Source organism: Suncus etruscus, chromosome 2 (assembly GCF_024139225.1).
Source record: "Suncus etruscus isolate mSunEtr1 chromosome 2, mSunEtr1.pri.cur, whole genome shotgun sequence".
In the NCBI taxonomy this organism is placed as follows: Eukaryota; Metazoa; Chordata; class Mammalia; order Eulipotyphla; family Soricidae; genus Suncus; species Suncus etruscus.
In genome coordinates, this window is record NC_064849.1 from 127,957,233 (window position 1) to 127,975,833 (window position 18,601).

The following is an 18,601-nucleotide window of genomic DNA, read 5'->3' on the forward strand; positions in this document are numbered from 1 at the left end:
AACCCAATAAAATAAAATGAAAGTAAAAGAATACTGTAATGCTGGCTCCCTTCTTGTCTCCACAGAAACAGTAGAGGGCAAATTTCCATGGTTTCAGGAGGCAAAGCGTTTGAGTGTGCAGCTGAGGGAGGCCTACATTAAGGCCAGCTTTCGTCACCTGTCCTTGCTGGAAGTCTCTGCTGGGCTGCCTACTGACCTACTGCTTGGATGTGATTTGTCACTTGCTTCTAAACAGATTGGCAGCCCAGGCCAAGAGCCTGTGGTATTATCTGAGGTCCTGGCCAACTTGAACTCTGTCATGTGTGTGGAGGGCGAAGCTGGCAGTGGAAAGACAGTCTTCCTGAAAAAACTAGCTCTGCTCTGGGCATCAGGATGCTGTCCCTTGTTAAGCAGATTCCAGCTGGTCTTCTATCTTTCCCTTAGTGATGCCAAGCTGGACCAGGGGCTGGCCAGCATCCTTAGGGATCAGCTCATCGGGACAGAAGCAGCTGTCACAGAAACGTGTATGGAACATATTATCCAGCAATTCAAGAATCAGGTGCTCTTCCTCCTGGATGACTACAAAGAAATGAGTGTCGTCCCCCACGCCATAAAAAAGTTGATCCAAAAAAACCATGTGTCAAGGACTTGCTTGCTAGTCGCTGTCTGCACCCATAGAGCCAGGGACATCCGCCGATACCTGGATATGATTCTGGAGATCAGGGTGTTTCCCTTCCATAACACCATCTTTATATTACGAAAGGTCTTTTCAGATGATTTGACTCGCCTGAAAAAATTTTTTATTTTCTTTTTAATGAATGAAAGTTTGATGGAAATCAATAAAACACCCCTCTTTGTCACAGCACTCTGTGCTCACTGGTCCCATCATCGCCTGGAGGAGAGTTTTGAAGTGGTGACTTTCAAATCCTATATGGCAAGCCTTTTCCAGAGGCACAAAGCCACAGGAGAACTCAAAACTGTGATATCCGCTTGTGGCCAGCTGGCGTTAAAAGGGTTTTTTGCCTCTTGCTTTAAGTTTAATCCTGAGCACCTTCTAGAAGCTGGGGTTAATGACAACGAAGAGCTAGTTATGTGCCTAATGAACAAATTCACGGCTCAAAGACTTACACCAGTGTATGAGTTTTTAAATCCTGCATTCCAGGAATTTCTTGCTGCAATACGGTTGGTAGAACTTTTAGAATCAGAGAAAGAGGAAGACCAGGATCTGGGACTTCATTATTTGAGACAAATGAACTCATCCATGATGATTCTGACTCCCTATAGTAATTTTCTGAACTATATTTCATACTTCTGTGCCTCCAAGGCCGGACCAATCGTGGTCTCTCACTTGCTTCACTTGTTGGATAATCAAGAGTCGCTGGAGACTCTTTCTGAAAATGATGACTACCTCAAGCACCACCCAGAAATGTCTGAGAAGATGCAGTTGATTAGGATGATGTGGCAAATGTCTCCTCAAGGTTACTTTTCAGTGGTCTCAAAGCATTTGCTGACCCTTGCCATCAAAGTGGCTTATCAAAGCGGCACTGTGGCTGCCTGTTCTCCATTCCTTCTGCACTTCCTTCAAGGGCGAACCCTGCCCCTGGAACTCCTTAAGTTACAGTATTTCTATGACCACCCTGAAAGCCTGTTATTGCTAAGGAGTATCCAGTTCTCCTTACAAGGGAAGCAACACTCACGCAGATTAGACTTTTCCATCCTGGAAACGTGTTTGGATAAATCCCAGGCACCCGTTATCGATCAGGACTATGCGTCTGCCTTTGAACCTATGAAAGAATACGAGCAGAATTTAGCTGAAAAAGAGGAAAATGTTAATAGTTTTCTAAATCAGAGACACATCACACCACCAGCCATCTACTCTGGCTACTGGCTGCTTTCTCCAAAACCATACAAGATTCCCCTTCTGGAAGTCCACGTGCGTAACATTGAGGCTGTGGACCAGGAGATGCTCAGGGCTCTGATGTTATTTTTCTCTGTTTCTCAGTGCATTGAGCTCCATTTAAGTCACAGCACAGGCTTTATTGAAAGCATCCGCCCAGCTCTTGAGCCGTATAAGGTTTCATTCACCAAGTGTATCATAGACAGATCTGAGCTGAGTGTGGCAGAACAGGAATTGTTGCTTACTCTGCCTTCCCTGGAATCTCTCGAAGTGGCTGAGATAACCCAGGGACTAGGTAGGTGTGGATATGTTTTATTTATTTATTTTTATTTGTTTATTTATATTTATTTATTTTTGTGATTGTATTTTATTGGGGGGGGTCACACCCGGCAGTGGTCAGGGATTTCTTCTGGCTCTACACTCTGAAATCATCCCTGGCAGGCTCTGGGGACCATATGGAATGCCGGGATTCGAATCACCATTCTTCTGTGTGCAAGGCAAACGCCCTTACCTCCATGCTATCTCGCTAGCCCCTTGTGAATGTATTTTAGATAACTGTTTCAGTGACTTAGTATATTCTTATTTTGGGGGGCCCCCTAAGTGGTGCTCCATTGGCCCCTCTTGATGTATGAGATTATAAATGCTTGTTGATAGATTTAAAATAAATTTACAGTGATTGATTGTTTCAAATAACAATATTAACTAATGAATGCTCCTCATAATCAAATGGTTATTAGTGAAAGAACAATCAATAGGTAATAAGATGGGGCCAGAGAAATAGCATGGAGGTAAGGCATTTGCCTTGTGTGCAGAAGGTCGGTGGTTCGAATTCCGGCATCCCATATGGTCCCCTGAGTCTGCCAGGAGCGATTTCTGAGCATAGATCCAAGAGTAACCCCTAAGCGATGCTGGGTGTGACTCAAAAACAAAAAACAAACAAACAAACACAAAGTAATAAGATGATGCTTGAGAATCACCCTTCTGCCTGCTTCAAGAAAACAAATGGAGAGATTGTATGGCATATAGGTCTTGCTTTGCACATGAGTGACTAAGTTAAATCCTTGACACCTTATATGATTCTGCGAGTACAAATCCAGGAGTAATTCCTAAACCAAGAATAATCTCTGATTACTGCTGGGCTTGGCCAAAATAAACAGAAGGAAAGAGAGAAATGAGAAAAGGGGAGAGACAAAAGGGAGAAAAAAAAGAGAATGTCTGTTCTTTATAGGAGGGACATAAATGGAAATCACCATCTCCTATTTATTCATGTGTTTCAATTCTCTAAGCAGTGTTGAAGGTTCCAGTCCAGACTTTTTACTTGAGTTGTCATTAAGATTTACTTATAAGTTAATTTTTTGTACTTTGAGTATTTCAATGCCTTATTTTTAAGTTTTTGGATTTCAGGCCATACCTAGCCAGTGCTCTGGATTTTTTCCTGAATCTGTGTAAAGGAATCACTCCTGGCATTGCTAAGGGAACCAACTGGGATTCCAGGGATTGAACTCAGGTCAACCATATGCAAAGCCAATAATACCTTAACTGCTGTATATTGCTCCAGCCTCAAACTTTTCTCATTTTCTAATTGTTGATTGATAAAATGGTTCTGGTTTTCAGAACCTCAAGTCTAAATGTTCTTTGATTTGTGCATATTTTGAGTCAGTGAACACTTTTTGGATTTGTTAGATGATAATTAGAAATTTTGGAGAAATGTTGCCTATTTATTGAGAGTGCTTTTTTGGGGCCGGAGAGATAGCATGGAGGTAAGGCGTTTACCTTTCATGCAGAAGGTCATCGGTTCGAATCCCGGTGTCCCATATGGTCCCCCGTGCCTGCCAGGAGCAATTTCTGAGCACGGAGCCAGGAAAAACCCCTGAGCACTGCCGGGTGTGACCCAAAAAAAAAAAAAAACCACAAAAAAAAAAAAAGAGAGTGCTTTTTTATTATCATAAAATATATATAATTTAAAGGTTAATTAACCATTTTCTTTTTTTTTGGTGTTTATTCACAAGCGGCAGCACTTAATATTTATAAATATTTTTTCCCGACTCAATATTTATAAATATTTATAAATAAATATTTTTATTCACAAGCAGCAGCACTCAGGGGTTACTTCTGGCTCCGCACTCAGAAATTGCTCCTGGCAGGCTTGGGGGACCATATGGGATGCTGGGATTCAAACCACCGTCCTTCTGCATGCAAGGCAAATGCCTTACCTCCCCATGCTATCTCTCTAGCCCCAAATTAACCATTTTCAAGTATATAATTCAGGATTATTAAGTACATTGAAGGAACTTTTACCATCTCAAACAGAAATGAGGGACATTGGGGCCGGAGAGATAGCATGGAGGTAAGGCGTTTGCCTTTCATGCAGGAGGTCATCGGTTCGAATCCCGGAGTCCCATATGGTCCCCCGTGCCTGCCAGGAGCGATTTCTGAGCCTGGAGCCAGGAGTAACCCCTGAGCACTGCCGGGTGTGACCCAAAAACCACAAAAAAAAAAAAAAGAAAGAAATGAGGGACATTAAATTAACCCCTTTTGCCTAGCCGCTGACACATTTTATATTTTGTCCAATGAATTTGTTTTCTCATATGATAGCTTGTGCCTTTGTGTCTGACTTATTTCACTGAGTATGTTTTCAAGGTTTGTGCTGTATTCATGTTGTAGTCAGAATTATCAGTTATCAGAATTTAATTCCTTTATAACCAAGTAGCATTCCATTGTACATGTCTATTGTATTTTAGTTAACCCATTCATCTTTTGATGGAAATTTGCATCATTTCCACCCCCTGTATATTGTACTGTTGTTATGAACATGGCTGTACAAGTATTTGTGAGACTGTTTGGTTTGTATATATACCCTTAAGAAGAATTTCTGGGCCATATTAATATTAGTAATTCTGGGTAACTTCTCAAAAAACCTTCAGACTTTTTTTTATAGTGGTGACACCACTTTACATTACCACTAACCAGTCCTTGTCTGTCCTGGTGAGGGTGATTTAATAAATAATAAACAACCTAATGCAGGTGAAATAGTATGTCACTGTACTTTTGATTTGCATGAATCAAAACACTAATGATGATTTTTCTGTGTATTTTTTGTTTGTTTTTTGTTTTGGTTTTGGGGTCACACCTGGCAGCGCTCAGGGGTTACTCCTGGCTCTATGCTCAGAAATCGCTCCTGGCAGGCTCGGGGGGCCATATGGGATGCTGGGATTAGAACCACCAACTTTCTGCATGCAAGGCAAATGACTTACCTCCATGTTATCTCTCTGGTTCCATCTGTATTTGTTTATTGTTTTATTTTGGGGACACACCCAGAGGTGGTCAGGGTTTACTCCTGCCTCTGCCTTTAGGAATCATTCTGGCTTGTTCAAGGAACCATATTGGATTCTGGGAACCAACAGAACCTAGTTGCTTATGTACAAGGCAAGGACCCAATCGCTGTATTATCTAGCCCAACTTATTGGGTATTCTTTCGATTAAGACCTTTATCCTTTGTTTTTATATTGAATTATAAGACTTCTTTGTATTTTTTTACTATTACCATTAGACTTTGGACATGTGATTTGAAAGTATTTATTTTCTTTGGGGGGGGTTGGGCCACACCCAATGATGCTCAGAAATCGCTCTTGGCTTGTGACACCGGGGGATTGAACCCTGACCCGTCCTAGGTCAGCCACGTGCAAGGCAAATGCTCTACCGCTGTGAAACTGCTCCAGCCCCTGAAAATATTTCTTGTATTCTGTAGCTTGTCTTTTTATTCCTGTTTGCCTAAGTAACAAGATAACATTTTTTAATTATATACGCAAGAACTTTTTGTTTTGTTTTTGTTTTGGGGCCACACCCAGTGTTGCTCAGGGGTTACTCCTGGCTACGTGCTCAGAAATCGCTCCTGGCTTGGGGGACCAAATGCGACACCGAGGTCCGTCCTGGGTCAGCCGCGCACAAGGCAAACGCCCTACCGCTGTGCTATCGCTCTGGCCCTATGTAGCTTATCTTGTTCTTTTCATTTCTTTCTTTGGAGCCAGAGCGATAGCACAGTAGTCTGTGAGTCTGCTTTGTACGTGGCCTATCTGGGTTTGTTTCTGGCATTCCATATGGTTCTCCAACCACCACCAGGAATAATTTCTGAGTGCAGAGCCAGGAGTAATCTCTGAGCACTGCAGGATGTGCCTCCTCCCAAAATTATGGAAAGTTGCAATGATAGTATGCTGAGTAGGTAGGGCATTTGCCTTATGTGACCGACCTGGGTTCAATGCCCATGCATCCCATATGGATTTTTTTCCTTTTCTGCTAGTGCTTTTGAGCATATCAAAGAAGCCATTGCCAAAATAAAGGTCACATCTAAGAGTTATATGAAACCAGACAACCTACTACCTAATGTAAATAATTACATTTAAATTGTTGGCCCATTTTGAGTTTATTGTGCAGAGTGGTGAAATGTAAAGATTCAACTTTGATGTTTTCCATCTGAAAATAGTTGTTCCAGTTTCATTTGTTGAGGAGATATTTCAGGTTTGTGAATATAGAGTATAATGCATGGCATTCCTTATAGTAACAAGTAAATATGATAAAAAGCAATATCCTCATGCCTGTACTCTCTAAAAAAATTAGTGTTTGATAAAATACAGAATGCTTTTACTTGATACAAAGAAAATAGTTTGGTGAGTGAAAATGAAATGTTCAAATCTTTTCACATAGAATGATAGCTTAATGACAATTGTATGCTCCTTCCTAGAGCAACTCTTTTCCAATTTGGACAAGTTCCAGCACCTGAAAGAACTCTCTGTGAATCTGAGTGATAAACAGAATGTTTTTTCAGTTATACCTGAAGATTTTTTTAATCTTTATAATTTGGAGAAACTATTGATCAAAACTTTATGTGAGCAGAATACTTCCAAACTAGGTAAGCATGCAGTTTTAGCTAATTGATTTTGCATCATTTAGAACAAATGATTTGAGTTAAGCTTCCTGGATCTGAGCAGGTAGCCTGGATTCATAGTAAGTTGTAGGAATTTATTCTTCATTAAAAAGAAGAGTAAACTGTTTGAAATGATTGAGCCCATACTATATGTTAGAATTATTTTAAAAATGTTATGATTATTACTTAACTTAATCTTTATTCTCATCCAATGAGTGAAGGATAATTATAATTCTCATTTTATAATTGGGAAAACTGAAACATGAAAAGGTTAAGTAATTTGCTTAAGGTCATCCAACTAAAGAAATGGTGGAAGGGGCTGGTGAGGTGGTGCTAGAGGTAAGGTGCGTGCCTTGCAAGCGCTAGCCAAGGAAGGACCAGGGTTTGATCCCCCGGCATACCATATGCCCCCCCCAAGCCAGGGGAAATTTCTGAGCACTTAGCCAGGAGTAACCCCTGAGCATCAAACGGGTGTGGCCCAAACAACCAAAAAGAAAAAATGGTGGAAGAAAAAAGAATTCTAACTACTGCATGTAAACTTTTTTTTTTTTTTCTTTTTGGTTTTTGGGCCACACCCAGCATTGCTCAGGGGTTACTCCTGGCTGTCTGCTCAGAAATAGCTCCTGGCAGGCACGGGGGACCATATGGGACACCGGGATTCGAACCAATCACCTTTGGTCCTGGATTGGCTGCTTGCAAGGCAAACGCCGCTGTGCTATCTCTCCGGGCCCTGCATGTGAACTTTTAACAACCAATATATTTAACCTCCTAAATAGTTGTGGAGTTATTTTATTTTAATTAATTTTTTAGTTTTGGGGTCACACCTGGCAGTGCTCAGGGGTTACTCAGAAATCGCTCCTGGCAGACTCGGGGGATCATATGTGATGCCAGGATTTGAACCACTGTTCTTCTGTATGCAAGGCAAACACTTTACCTCCATGCTATCTCTCTGGCCCGAGTTATTTTATTTTTGTTCACACTGTTTTTACTTTACAACTCACACATTACTAGATCAAGGTATGGCAGTTCTCTATTTCTTACTGATTGTAATTGATGCGTGTCTTTCTTTTTCTTTTCTTTTCTTTTCTTTTTTTTTTTTTTTTTTGGATTTTGGGTCACACTCGGCAGCGCTCAGAGGCTACTCCTGGCTCTATGCTCAGAAATTGCCCCCGGCAGGCTTGGGGGACCATATGGGATGCTGGGATTTGAACCACTGTCCTTCTGTATGCAAGGCAAATGCCCTACTGCTGTACTATCTCTGCTGTACTATCTCTTTGGCCCATGTCTTCCTCCTTCCTTCCTTCCTTCCTTCCTTCCTTCCTTCCTTCCTTCCTTCCTTCCTTCCTTCCTTCCTTCCTTCCTTCCTTCCTTCCTTCCTTCCTTCCTTCCTTCCTCCCTCCCTCCCTCCCTCCCTCCCTCCCTCCCTCCCTCCCTCCCTCCCTTCCTTCCTTCCTTCGACACCCGATGGTGCTCAGGGGTTACTCCTGGCTGTCTGCTCAGAAATAGCTCCTGGCAGGCACAGGGGACCATATGGGACACTGGGATTCGAACCAACCACCTTTGGTCCTGGATCGGCTGCTTGCAAAGCAAACGCCACTGTGCTATCTCTCTTTCTTCCTTTTCTTCTTTCTTTCTTCCCTCTCACTCTGTCTTCTATCAACCCATTCAGTTATTTCTCTAATCTTGTCAGCAATTTTTTATAACATTTAGGTGTTGATTCATATTTATTATTCCTTTTCTGGTTTTTTTTTTTTTTTTTTTTTTTTTGGTTTTTGAGTCGCACCAGGCAGTGCTCAGGGGTTCCTCCTGGCTCTATGCTCAGAAATCCCACCTGTCAGGCACAGGGGACCATATGGGACGCCGGGATTTGAACCACCATCCTTCTGCATGCAAGGCAAACACCTTACCTCCATGCTATCTCTCCGGCCCCCCTTTTCTGGTTTTTTGCATATTCAATTTTATGTGTACATTTGGAAATATTGGGTTGTTAAAAGCTGAAAACGATGTCAAAGAATCAATGCCCTAACTTATTCAAGATAAAACTGAGCCCAAGACAGAGTCAGGGACTGTGTCTAACTAAGTTCATTTAGATCATTAGTTTATTGCAGAATTTGCAGCTAAAGCTCTAATAGCCTAATTCTTGGCCTTTGTTCTAATTCAGTGTTGTTGAAACAAAATTATATTGTTGTTGGAACAAAATTATATGACTGATTCTGTAGAAATTTTTGTTCTCTAACTCTGAACTTTTTTGTATTTTGCAGTCAAATTAATTCAGCATTCTTCAAACCTTCAAGTTTTCCATCTACAATGCAATTCTTTTTTGAATTTTGAGTCTCTAATGACTGTACTGGCCTTCTGCAGGAAACTTAAAGAAATTAAAATATCTGGATCATTCTTTAATGCTATCCCATTTGGTAAGAGAATACTTGTAAAATTTTGGTTTAAAATGCCTTATATTGGGGCCAGAGAGATAGCATGGAGATAAGGCATTTGCCTTTCATGCAGGAGGTCATCGGTTCGAATCCTGGTGTCCCATATGGTCCCCCGTGCCTGCCAGGAGCAATTTCTGAGCCTGGAGCCAGAAATAACCCCTGAGCACTGCCAGGTGTGACCCAAAAACCACACAAAAAAAGATGCCTTATATTCACAGAATAATTTAAATCAATTTTAAAAAAGTCTTCACTCAATATATTATTTTATATATCTTGGCTAGGCCAAACTTAGTGGTGCTTAGGGCTTATTCCTGGTTTTGCATTCTGAGATTATTCCTGTTAGGCTCAGAGTATATATATATATATATATATATATATATATATATATATATATATATATATCAGGTACTGGGGATTGAAACTGGATTAGCTTGTGCAAATTAAGTTTTCTATATGTTGTATTATCATTTTGGCTCTTAAATATTTTTAGATTTTTAGATATCTGAATTATTTCCTAGAGGGGATAAAATAAAAATAATTATTTCCTAGGCTGGAGCACATTCTTTGCATGCAGGAGCACAGGTTCAATCTTTGGCTTTGCATGTCCCCAGAACACTGACAAGAATGATCCCCAAATGCAAAACTTGAGTTCACTCCTGACCATTGCTGGTTGTAGCCCCAGGAAACAAATAGAAATTTTCTGAAACAAAGATGTATCTGCTTAGTCAGGCTAATCAACTTTATATGAATAAATATGTTGATTTCTATCACTTTAAAGGTAACTTGTAAAAACCTTACTTTTTTGATGTAAGAGATATAGTTTACAAAATAAAATAAAAATTTTATTCTCCCTTTTATAGTCAATGCTTTGCCGAATTTTACTTCTTTAAAGATACTGGATCTTAAGTACCAACAATTTCCAGACATTGAAGCATCTGAAAAATTTGGTATGTTTACAAAAAAATGATCTTCTATCCTTCCTTCTCCTTTGCTCTAAGTATAGCAACAATGACTGGATTTACTGACCCTGTTCATCAGGAATAGCCAGTGCGACGTAAATTTGATTTTCTAGGTGCTCCATCTCATTCAACATGATGTTATCAGACTTACTTTTTTGTTTTGTTTTGTTTTTGGGCCACACCCTGCGGTGCTCAGGAGTTACTCCTGGCTGTCTGCTCAGAAATAGCTCCTGGCAGGCACGGTGGACCATATGGGACCCCGGGATTCAAACCAACCACCTTAGGTCCTGGATCAGCTGCTTGCAAGGCAAACGCCGCTGTGCTATCTCTCCGGGCCCACTTCTTGTTTTTTGTTGATTGTGGCTATACCAGGTAGTGGTCAGACCTGAATCTGCCTCTTGCCTAGGGAGTCACTCCCTAGGTGCTGGTGGGACTAAACCAGGGCCTCCTGCATGCCAAACATGCAATCAGCTTTTTAGCTGTCTCTCTGGTCCCTAGAATGACTTATTTTTTTTTTCTTTTCTTTTTTTTTTTTTTTATTTTGACCACACCTATGTGCTGTGCTATCACTCCGATCCATTTTTTTCTTATTCTTTTTTGGTGGGGGAGGCCCAAACTTGACAGTGTTCACGGTTTACTCCTAGCTCAGCCCTCAGGGATCACTCCTAAGTGGGTTCATGGGACCATATAATTCTGGGGATAGATCCTGGGTCAGCTATATGCAAGAAAAGAGCCCTATTCACTATAGCTCTAGTCCAGTGACGTGCTTCTTAGTCTTTTGGGTAATATCACAATACAGCTTCATTCTTAGAGACCCAATCTAAATATGGTAAATCCTGTTATGAATATAGATAATAAAGGCTCTTGAATATAGGTAAAATGATTTATTTTTTGGTGAAAATTAATTTTTTTCTGAAAATTAAACCCAGTGCTTTGTGTGTGTAAGGTATGTGCTCTATCACTTGGGCCACAAACTTTTTTCCCTTTTTTTGTTTTTGTGACACTTAGTGATGCTCAGAAGTTACTCCTGGCTCTGCCTTCAGGAATCACTCCTAGTGATTCTCAAGGGGTGCCGGGGAATTGAATCAGAGTCAGTCACATGCATGGCAATCGCTTTATCTGTTATACTATTACTCTAGCCCCTTTGACTTTCTTTTAAAATTAAGAAAATTCAGAATTATGGGGCCAGTGCGATAGCACAGTGTGGAGGGCATTCATCTTGAATGTGGACAACCTGGGTTAAAATATTTTTTTGACTTTCGGGCCACATGTGGCGATGCTCAAGTGTTACTTCTGGTTCTGCGCTCAGAAATTGCTCCTGGCAGGCTTGGGGACCATATGGGATGCCTGGGACCCAACTTGGGTCTGTCCTGGGTTGGCCATATGCAAAGGCAAATGCCTACTTCTGGGCTATCACTCCTGCCCTGTCAGGTTCAATTCTTGGCTTCCCATATGATCTCCTGAGCCTGCCAGCAGTGATTTCTGAATGAACCAGAAAATACCCCCAGAGTGCTGCTGGGTGTGGAAAGGAAGAAAGAAAGAAAGGAAGGAAGGAAGGTAGGTAGGAAGGAAGGAAGGAAGGAAGGAAGGAAGGAAGGAAGGAAGGAAGGAAGGAAGGAAGGAAGGAAGGAAGGAAGGAAGGAAGGAAGGAAGGAGGAAGGAAGGAAGGAAGGAAGGAAGGAAGGAAGGAAGGAAGGAAGGAAGAAAGGAGGAAAGGGAGGGGAGATGGAGGAAGGGAGGAAGAGGAGTAAAAAATTTAATAAAATTAGAACTACAAAGAATTAAAAAAGTATTTTGGGGGCTAAAGAGATATAGTACAGCGGGTAATGCACTTGCTTTACATGTGGCCAACTGAGCTCAATCCCAAGCACCACATATAATCCTTTGAGAATTTGAAGGAGTGATCCCTGTTGTTATTGTCTTTAAGCTCATATTTTAGGTTCTCTTTGTGACTTGGAAGAACTGATCCTTCCAAATGGGGAGGGGATTCGTCAGGCAGCCATGTTGATCATCCAGCAGTGTCAGCATCTTCAGTATCTTCGAGTTTTCTCATTTTCCTGTAATTTGAATGATGACAGCTTGATGGAAATTGGTGAGTAATTTATCCTCAGGGAAGTTTACTGTCTGGTAAGTTGTTTCAGCTTGTATAAAAGTCAACTCAGGCTTTTTTGTATGTTTATCTTTTGGGCCACACTTGGCATTGTTCAGGACTTAAGCTTGACTCTGGACTCAGGAATCCTGGCAGGGCTTAGGGGACCATATGAGATGCCAGATGTTAGCAACATGCCAGGCAAGAGACCTACCTGCTGTACTGTGGCTTTGGGCTGCAGCTCAGGCTTTTTGTTGTAACATTTGCCTAAGAACATCTGCCCCTCTAAAAGTACCAGCTCACTAATTTTTGCCCTATAACATCTTGCAGGTTTTGGTTTCTTTAGTCAGATTTGTGTGTGTGTTTGCATGGCGTGTGTGTGTGTGTGTGTGTGTGTGTGTGTGTGTGTGTGTGTGTGTGATCAGATTATCAGACTTTCAAGTCTATGTTCTTGGTGTGTTTTGGATTACGTGGCCACATCTAGGTAATTTTAAACAATAGTTTAAAATGAAGGTGTTAGAGTTGCTGAAAATACACAAAGTATAAGTGTATAGCTAGATGAATTTTAGTTTGTTTTTATGCATCACCCCATGATTCTCAGGTCTTCTAGTTCTGCGCTCAGGTATCACTCTCATGTGCAAAGAAAGGCAAAGGCCCTATACCCTGTACTATTGCTCCATCTTGGTTTTTAAAGTACATATACATATATATACATACGGGCAGGAGTGGTGGTAAGATGTCTGCCTTGTGTGCGCTAGCCTAGGATGGACTGTGATTAGATCTCCGGCCTCTCATATGGTCCCCCAAGCCTGGAGGGATTTATGAGCACATAGCAAGAAATAACCCGAGTGTCACTGGTATGTCTAAAAACACCCAAAACAAAACAAAACAAAAACAAAAATATGTATATATAATTACTTTGTTTAAGCACTGTGGTTATAGAATTGTTCATGATTGATTGATTTCAGTCATAGAATGTACACCACCCTTCACCAATGCACTTTCCCCTTCACCAATGTTCCCAGTTTCCCTCCCACCCTCTCCCACCTTTCCTTGCCTACCTCTGGGGCAAGAATTTTTTTTTTTTTTTTGGTTTTGGGTCACACCTGGCGGCGCCCAGGGGTTCCTCCTGGCTCCACACCCAGAAATTGGTCCCTATAGGCTCAGGGGACCACACGGGACACCGAAATTCAAACCACTGTCCTCTGCATGCAAGGCAAACGCCCCACCTCCATGCCACCTCTCCGACCCCTGGGGCAAGAATTTTACTTAACTTCTCTCTCTCTCTCTCTCTCTCTCTCTCTCTCTCTCTCTCTCTCTTCTCTTCTCTTTTGATACTATAGTTTGCATTTTTTGCTAATGAAGAAGTACCATGCATATCACTTTATCCCCTCTCAAGCACCCAGAAGGTGCTGTCAGAGTGATCAATTCAACTATCATTGTCACAGTGGACATTGTCACAATTCACTAGCCTAACTACATTCATCACTCTTTGTGGCAAGCTTCTTACCATGGACTGGTCCTTCTGATCCTCATCTCTATTGTCTCTGGATATTATTACCATACTATCTTTTATTTTTTATATCCCACAAATGAGTGTGATTGTTATATATATCCCTCTCCCTCTGACTCATTTCACTCACCATCATAATCACCATGTCCATCCATGTATAAGCAAATTTCATGACTCCCATTTTTCCTAATGGCTGCATAGTATTCCATTGTATAGATGTACCACAGTTTCAATTGATGGGCACCTAGGTTGTTTCCAGATTCTGGCTATTTAAAATAGTGCTAAGATGAATATAGAAGTGAATGTAGGAGTGCAGAGGACATTTTTGTATTGTGTTTTTGGGATATTTCCAGGTTGGTTTTTGGTAATTTAATTACAGTATGTCTTGGTGTTTTGTACTTAGATTTACTTTGTCAGGAACTCTTTGAGTTTGCTACCAAGTTACTTAAATCATCAGATTAGGAAAGTGTTTAGCTGTAATTTCTTTTTTTTTTTTTTTTTTGTTTTGGTTTTTGGTTTTTGGGCCACACCCATTTGACGCTCAGGAGTTACTCCTGGCTATGCGCTCAGAAATCGCCCCTGGCTTGGGGGGACCATATGGGACCCCGGGGGATCGAACCGCGGTCTGTCCTACGCTAGCGCTTGCAAGGCAGACACCTTACCTCTAGCACCACCTTCCCAGCCCTGCTTAGCTATAATTTCAATAGTCAATAGTTGTCTCCAATCTTGCCTCTTGGGATCTCCTATAATTGATACTCTTCCTCTTAGACTCAGCTTAGGATTTCCCAACATTTTCTTCATTTCTTTATTTTTTCTACCTTCAATTCTTTATTGGTTGCCCACATTTACCTTCAAGCAGACTGACTCATGTTAGTCTTTCATGCTAGTGTTCCCCCTGTTCTTGGTTTTATGCTCCCCTGCTTTGTCTTGGAGTTCAGTGACTTCTAGCTGATGTTTTTTTATTTGGTTTTTGGGTCACACCTGGTGATGCTCAGGGGTTACTCCTGGCTATGCGCTCAGAAATCGCTCCTGGCTTGGGGGACCATATGGGACGCCAGGGGATGGAACTGTGGTCTCTCCTAGGCAAATGCTGGCAAGGCAGACACCTTACTGCTTGCACCACTGCTCCGGCCCCCTGGCTAATGTTTTATTTATTTATTTAGTTTTGGGTCACACCTGGCGGTGCTCAGGGGTTACTCCTGGCTCTGCACTTAGAAATTGTTCCTGGCTGGCTCAGGGGACCATATAGGGTTCCGAGATTCGAACTACCATCCGTCCTGGGTTGGCTGGTGCAAGTCAAACCCCCTATTATGCTATCTCTCCAGCCCCATGGTTGACGTTTTCTGCTTTTATCCTTTCTTTTTCTTTCTTTCTTCGCTATGGGCCCTATCCTTTTTCTTGATGAGGTCTGTTATTTCACTTCTTTCAGTTTGTTACCTCACCATGGTCACTCTGAGGTTCTCGTCTGGGAGGTTTTAGGACTGGCAGGTTTCAGGGGACCCTTTTGACTCTTGTCATTATCTGCTAATTCTACTTCTGGTGTCTTCTGCAGTGAGGGCTGGGCCTGACTGTCTGGTTTTGTGTAGCTCATGTAGCCATTTCAACTTTATACTCACAAACTCCATGCTTGTTTATGTTGTATCCAGCCACTTCTGAGACAGCACAAAACCCAGCATTTTTCTCCCTCAAAATTTCTCTCTGGCAGTGCTTGGGTGACTATGTGAGGGTTTGAATCAGGGTTGGCCATGTGCAAGGCAAATGCCCTACCCATTATACAATTAAACCAGCCCCTCAATTAAAAAAATGTATCTGGGGGCTGGAGAGATAGCACAGAAGTAGAGCATTTGCTTTGCAAGTGACCGACCTGGGGGGACCTGGGTTCAATTCCCAGCAACCCATATGGTCCCTGAGCCTGCCAGGGGGCAATTTCTGAGTACATAGCCAGGAGCAACCTCTGAATGTGCCCCCCCCCAAAAAAAAAAGTATCGGGGGACACTAATGGTGCTTAAAACTTGCTCCTAATTTTGTGCTCAGGGATCACTCCTGGCATTGCTAGGGGGACCATATAAGGTGTTGGGGATGGAATCCAGTTAGTGCATGTGAGGCAAACACCCTACCCGCTTTACTATCACTCCAGTCTCATAAGTCCTTTTTCTTAAATCAGCAGGTTCTGAAAGTAGATAGATGACTGCCCTGGGCTGCATTCTCAGGGACTGAGAAATGTCTTTGCCTGACCTGGCATTGCCTTTAGTTGGTTGTCTGCCACCTCTGCCTGGAGTGCTGGCAGGTTGCTTCCCTGCTGATGGCTGAAGTTACAAAGCCTGCTGCTACTGCTGGTCTAGGGATCAGCATCCTGCCCAGGCCTTGTGTGGGTGGGCATTTCAAAGGCTGAGGGTAAAGTTGCAGCCTACAGTTTTTGCTGGATGTGTCATGCTCACGGCAGTAGTCTATTCATTTTTGTGTCTCCTCCAGCCTATAGTTAGTTTGACGTTTGTAGAACAGCTCTATATGGAAACTCCCACAGGTCTTGGGGTCACTGATGGTATAGCAAGGAGGGCACTTGCCTTGCATACAGCTGTCCTGGGTTTTAATCCCCAGCATCCCATATGGTCCCCCAAGCCCACCAAGAGTGATCTCTGCGTGGAGAGCCAGGAGTACTGAGCACTGCCAGGTGTGGGCCCAAAACAAAACAATCTTGATGATTTTTTTTTTCATATATATTTTGTTTTTACAGCTAAGGTGGCTATCAATGGAGGTTTCCAGAAACTTGAGAACTTAGATATTTCCATGAACGATGAGATTACAGAGGAAGGATACAGAAATTTCTTTCAAGCACTGGATAACCTGCCAAATTTGCTTGAGTTGTATATTTCCAGGCATTTCACCAAATGCATCAAAGTTCAGGCTGCAACAGTCAAGTCCCTGAGTCAATGTGTGTCCCGTCTGCAAAGCCTCACCAATCTTCACATGTTCAGTTGGCTGCTGGATACAGAAGACCTGGCACTGCTCAATGCCATGAAGGAAAGACACCCACAATCCAAACACTTAACTCTGCACTGGAAATGGGTACTGCCATTCTCTCCAATCATTAAGGAAGATTTAGCAAAAAGCTGTTGAATGAACAAGTGTTTGCTTGGGCCCTACAGGAATAACAATGAAATTTACATCTGGTGACAAGTTGGAATTCCTGGTCATGCACTGAACATGATTCAGGCAACTCTGCTAATTTCCTTACAGCACGAGTGATCACAGGGAGGTGCGTGCAAGCACACAAAGGGGGTGGGGGTGAACTCTCATGAGTACTGCTACTAAAAAAGATGTGGAATGGGACTGGAGTAATAGTACAGAGTGTAGGGCACTTGCCTTGCACAGTTGACTTGTTTTAATCCCTATTATCCCATCTGGTTCCCGAACTCCACCAGAAATATACCTGATCAGAGCCAGGAGTAAGTCCTGAACATAACTGTGTGGCATGGCCCCATCTTTCCAAATAAATTATCATCAATACCTTGAAGTCTCTAAATTCCCAAACTCCCAACAGCTTTGTAGTTCATCCAATGTCCTGTTACTCAGGGTCAGCTTTGGTGTTTAGGCAACCATAGTAAAGAATCACAACAGAATTCAGAGGAGTTGGAGAGTTATATTGATCTATCTTAAGGCAACAATATGGAGGATATATTCACATTAAATATGAAATAGCTAATGTGAGAACTGAGCCAGCATCACAGAAAACTGAAGAGTTGACTGTAACATACAGTATTAATGAATCTTGAATGTGAGTCATGGGATATTGCTTAATCCTCTTAGGATCTGTATTGTCTGTTTAGTAGAGTTTATGCATAATTCCTTTTTTACTCAATGTTAGCTGAATGTTAACAATGCCAATGTTAGTTAAGTTACAAAGGCTCAGGGATGACCTGAACTACATTTGCTAGTGCTTGGGGCCGGAGCAGAGATGTTGGTAGGCAGGCAGTACCAGAAGAGGTATCGTTTCACAAATTCAAGGCAAATGTTTTACCACATAAATCATTTCCCCAGTCCTCCAGAAGTTTTGGATTTAACAAATCATTGTAAGTAGAAATTGTAGGTGTCTCATTTTTTTTGTTTTTGTTTTTGAGTCACTCCTGGCAGCACTCAGGGTACCATATGAGATGCCAGGATTTGAACCAACGTCCTTCTGCATGCAAGGCAAATGCCCTACCTCCATGCTATCTCTCTGGCCCCAGGTGTTTCATTGTTTACACTGCATAGTAATTGTTTTCTGAATACAAATATCAATTTTTTAATAAGAAAATATTTTTGCTTTGGGCTACACCCAGCATCGTGGTACTATATTCAAGTCTTTTAAGCGATTTGTCTGGAGTAAGAACAGATCTTTATATATATTTTTTTATTTTTGGTTTTTGGGCCACACCCAGCGGTGCTCAGGGGTTACTCCTGGGTGTCTGCTCAGAAATAGCTCCTGGCAGGCACAGGGGACCATATGGGACACCGGGATTCGAACCAATCACCTTTGGTCCTGGATCGGCTGCTTGCAAGGCAAACGCCGCTATGCTATCTCTCCGGGTCCAAGAATAGATCTTTTCACTTGAGTGACTTCATATTGTTCAGTGTTTTAATTTTATGCCCAGAATGTCACTCTAACCAGTTATGCAGCAGTTTACAGAATGACTACACCCAACTCAGTATAGATTGGAAAGTTATTTCTTATACTACTTCTTATTTTTATCATGGAAATAGTCAATCCAAATATATTGGGGATAATGTGTATGGTGTGGTTCCTTTTGTTGAAAACATTTACTAAGTAAAAT

At 41.9% G+C, this 18,601-nt stretch overlaps 1 protein-coding gene across 1 annotated transcript in view; it reads left to right on the top strand.

Moving 5' to 3' along the window:
* NAIP (NLR family apoptosis inhibitory protein) overlaps positions 1–17,055 on the top strand; it is a 34,296-nt gene extending 17,241 nt beyond the window's left edge. The window contains exons 9-14 of the mRNA XM_049769070.1: positions 66–2,171; positions 6,615–6,782; positions 9,059–9,211; positions 10,090–10,176; positions 12,116–12,280; positions 16,525–17,055. Of these exons, the coding sequence (XP_049625027.1) occupies positions 66–2,171; positions 6,615–6,782; positions 9,059–9,211; positions 10,090–10,176; positions 12,116–12,280; positions 16,525–16,907 (3,062 nt within the window). The 3' untranslated portion in view covers positions 16,908–17,055. The remainder of the gene's footprint in view (positions 1–65; positions 2,172–6,614; positions 6,783–9,058; positions 9,212–10,089; positions 10,177–12,115; positions 12,281–16,524) is intronic.
* Positions 17,056–18,601: the final 1,546 nt, after the last annotated feature.